The sequence below is a fragment of the Lucilia cuprina genome, chromosome 4 (genome assembly GCF_022045245.1).
Source record: "Lucilia cuprina isolate Lc7/37 chromosome 4, ASM2204524v1, whole genome shotgun sequence".
NCBI classification, from domain to species: Eukaryota; Metazoa; Arthropoda; class Insecta; order Diptera; family Calliphoridae; genus Lucilia; species Lucilia cuprina.
Window position 1 is genome coordinate 93,002,627 of NC_060952.1, and position 4,274 is coordinate 93,006,900.

Genomic DNA, 4,274 nt, shown 5'->3' on the forward strand with positions numbered 1-4,274 from the left:
CTCCCTCTCTTCTCTTTTCTTCTCCTTACAGGTATTTTTTACAAAGGGATCAATATGGACCCAAGTAAAGCCGACATTGGCTACCTGTGCAAACCTAACCTAACCTAACCTATAGACTGTAATCTATTCTATAGTACAGACTGTAATCTGGTCTATAGTTCACACTGTAGTCTGATCTATAGTTCAGACCACAGTATACTAAAGTCCAGACTATAATCAAGTCTAGTCCATAGTCCAGACTATAGTAAAATTTTTGGCTCAGACTATAGTCTAGTCTATAGTCCAAACTATAGTCTATTCTGTAGTCCAGACTATAGTCTATTCTATAGTCCAAACTATTCTATAATCTAGGCTATAGTTTAGTGTATACTACATACTATAGTCTAGTCTATAGTCCAGACCGTAGTCTAGTCCATACTACATACTGTGATCTAGTCTATATTACATACTATAGTCATTATTGTAGTGTAGTCTATAGTCCACACTGAAATCTAGTCTATAGTTCAGACTGTAGTCTAGTCTATAGTTCAAGCTGCATTCTTATCCACATTATGATCTCCATAGTTCTGTTCAGACTATAGTCTAGTCTATCATCAAGATTGTAATCTAGTTTCTAGTCCAGTTTAGTCTATAGTTCGGTTTAAAGTCTAGACTTTAATCTATAAGTTATACTATGGTCTAGTGCAGAGTATATACTATAGTCATGACGGTAGTCTAGTCCATAGTTTAGACTGAAGTCTAGTCTATAGTTCAGACTGTAGTCTGGTCAATAGTTCATGCTACAGTCTTATATATAGTCTGATCTTGTCTATAGTTCAAACTGCAGTCTATTTCATAGTCCTGACTATAGTCTAGTCAATATTTCAGACTGTATTCTAATCAATATTACAGACAATAATTTTGAAAATATAATTTTATTGAATATTTAAAGAATTCTTCTAAAAATTCGAAAATTTTTCCTATTTTAAATATTTTTATTTTAAACAGACTTAATCTGTTTTCACCTCTTAACTAAAATACAACTCTACTCTTAATTGTCAATTTCCAACAGCTGTTTCAATTGCTGCATTATGACGTTTCACCCCTCCAAGTTGTTTTGATTCCCTTTTACAATCACATATACTTCTTGTACTGTGCCTTCTAAGGCCAACACATTTAACACGAACAACAAAAAAATAGGAAGAAAAAAAGTAACAACTTTGTACAAAGAGAAGTATATAATCTATTTTGGATAAAAATGCATAATTAAGTACATGTAAATTTTAATTGAAACAAACGAAAAAATCCATAATAAAACAACAAATCCGATTAGCTGACATCAAATTTAGAAGTGAAACAAAAATTATGAACATTAAATTATTCCAAAGAAAATATCATCCTGCTGAAGTAGTGGCCAAAATAACCTGCACAATATTACTAATCTATGCTGTGTTACCGCATCGTTTTGCCTCGCATTATGAGTACCTGGATGTGGAAGATATACCGGAAGCCTTAGTTGCTCAAGTAACCACAAATATATCACAACAACACATGGAAGAGTGTCAGTACGAAGAGATTCTCAAAGAGAATACATATATGTTTACACCACACTATCGGGAAGAGCTGCTAAATGCGGAGGAGATTCTAGCGGGTGGTGAATATTATCCCGAGCACTGTCGTGCCCGGTTTAGTACCGCCATAATAGTGCCTTATCGGCAGCGTGAGGAGCAATTGCATAAGTTTTTAATTTACATGCATAACTATTTACGGCATCAGGATATACATTATAGAATATTTCTGATAGAGCAGTACGACCAGAAACCCTTTAATAGGGCAAAACTGTTTAATATTGGCTCAATTATAGCGGCAGAACATGAATTTCCCTGCTTAGTATTGCATGATGTCGATTTGTTGCCTTTAAATTTGGGCAGTTTATATGCCTGCACCGATTTACCTCGTCACATGTGTGCTGCCTTAGATATGTGGCGTTTTCATTTACCCTATCGTGGCCTCTTTGGTGGTGTCGTTTCGATACGGACCCAACAGTTTCGCACCATAAATGGCATGTCGAATATGTACGAAGGTTGGGGTGGTGAAGATGATGATCTATTTGAACGTCTAAAGTCACGCCATATAAACATTTGCCGTTTTGCACCACAACTAAATGAATACACTATGCTACGTCATAAACCTGAGAAGAAAAATGAAAATCGTGTAGAACTTTTACGTTCGGGAGCATTACGTTTCAATACGGATGGTTTAAATTCTTTAGTATATACGGAAAAGGGTCGACGTATTCATAGTTTATTTACGCATATTTTGGTACAGACATAAGTTAAACTAAGTGGATGAATGGATGGATGGTCGACAGGGAGAGAGATTAACCATTTAGTATTTTTGAAATTATTGTTAATTAGGAGGTTAATTTGTGTGTCGTTGATGTTTAAAAGGTAAAGTTTATGAAAATCTATGATTTTGCCGAAAAAATTTTCTTTTATAGAAGTTTTAAACTAATAATAAGAATCTGTAGGATTAGTTTAGACTATAGTCTAGTCTATAGGTTAGACTATTGACCTATAGACTAGACCATATATATTTATAGTTTAGTCTTCAATCTAGACTATAAGCTCGTTTATAGTCCAGACTATAATCTAGTCTAAAGTACAGCCTATATATAGTCTATTCGATCGAGTAGACTTTAGTCAAGTAGTCGATATGGTATGCTATAGGTTAGTTTATAGTCCTGACTATACTCTACTCTATAGTCTGATCTTTGGTCTAATCTAACTCCAGACAATAATCCAGACTATATTCTAGTCTATAGTCCTGACTATAGACATTTTCAGACTAAAGTCTGTACTATAAAATAGAATATAGCATAGTCAATAATCTGACCTATAGACTAGACCATATCTGTTTATAGTTTAGTCTTCAATCTAGACTATAAGCTTGTTTATAGTCCAGACTATAGTGTAGTCTAAAGTGAAGCCTATATATAATCTAGTCGATCGAGTAGACTTTAGTCAAGTAGTCGATATGACATACTATAGTTTAGTTTATTGTCCAGACTATACTCTCTTCTAATCTATGGTCTATGGTCTAATCTACACTCCAGACAATAGTTCAGTTTTTAGTCCAGACAATACTCTAGTCTATAGTCCTGACTATAGACTTTTTCAGTCTAAAGTCCGTACTATAAACTAGAATATAGAACTAGAAATAGTCTGGCCTACAGACTAGACCATATCTGATTATAGTTTAGTCTTCAATCTAGACTATAAGCTTGTTTATAGTTCAGACTATAGTCTAGTCAAAAGAACAGCCTATATTTAGTCTAGTCGATCGAGTAGACTTTAGTAAAGTAGTTTATAGTTCAGACTATACTCTACTCTAAAGTTGAATCTATGGTCCAGACTCTGGTCTAATCTATACTCCAGACAATAGTCCAGTTTATGGCCCAGACGATATTCTAGTCAATAGTCCTGACTATAGACTTGTTCAAACTATAGTCTGGATTATAAACAAGACTATAGTCTTGAGAATATACTAGTCTTGTTTAGTATATTGACCAGACTATATACCAGAGTATATAAAGTCTAGTCTATATTCCAAACTACTAGTACATAGCATCCATTCCCCTACAACACTATTGTTTGCGATTAATTTCTATATAAAAGCTTAACATCATGGCACTAGCTGGGACTCCTTTCAAACTCAAAACAACCAAATTAACCTAAAATAAATAAATACCTCGTAAGTATTTCTTTTTTACTATTAATTGTAAAAGAATTTTTTTTGTAAACATTTTTTAAGCTTATAAAAACACAACACACCCTACACAAACTCTCTATCTAGTCTGTGCTTCTTTGTAAATAGTAATTTATTTAAAACAAAAGAAATTATTAATTTACAATATTGGTTTTTTAAGAAAAGTGTCCGTTCACATTATGTAAATGTAATAAATCTTCCAATAGTAATGTTTGAGTGAAACAAAAATCACTGTAAACCCTTTAAAGACATAATTTATTTTAAAAAAATACTTTTTTTCACTTTTTTATTTGTATTTATTATATATAAATTAATTAAGCTTTAATAGAGAACGAATAAAGTTAATAAAAAAATTAGGTAAATTTATAAAACGACATTGAACGATGACATTTTTTAAATTGTTTTAAATTTAAAACAGACACTGTTCGCAAAGTTTTGCAGGTTTAAACGGCAAACGAAAGTTTTATAGTGATCATTTTTATCGTTAGCAAAGTATAATAATTTCTTTAAATAAAATGACTAAGAAA

The 4,274-nt window shown here is 32.5% G+C and overlaps 1 protein-coding gene across 1 annotated transcript; it reads left to right on the forward strand.

The window, feature by feature from the left end:
- The first annotated feature begins 1,118 nt into the window (after positions 1–1,118).
- LOC111677328 (beta-1,4-galactosyltransferase 4) lies at positions 1,119–3,996 on the forward strand. The gene has a single exon (XM_023438426.2). It carries the CDS (start codon positions 1,345–1,347, stop codon positions 2,311–2,313), a length of 969 nt encoding a protein of 322 aa, XP_023294194.2. The 5' UTR covers positions 1,119–1,344; the 3' UTR covers positions 2,314–3,996.
- The last annotated feature ends 278 nt before the right edge of the window (positions 3,997–4,274 follow it).

Excerpts from the sequence above, each read along its gene's own strand:
- LOC111677328 (XM_023438426.2), top strand. The coding sequence starts at position 1,345 with ATGAACATTAAATTATTCCAAAGAAAATATCATCCTGCTGAAGTAGTG.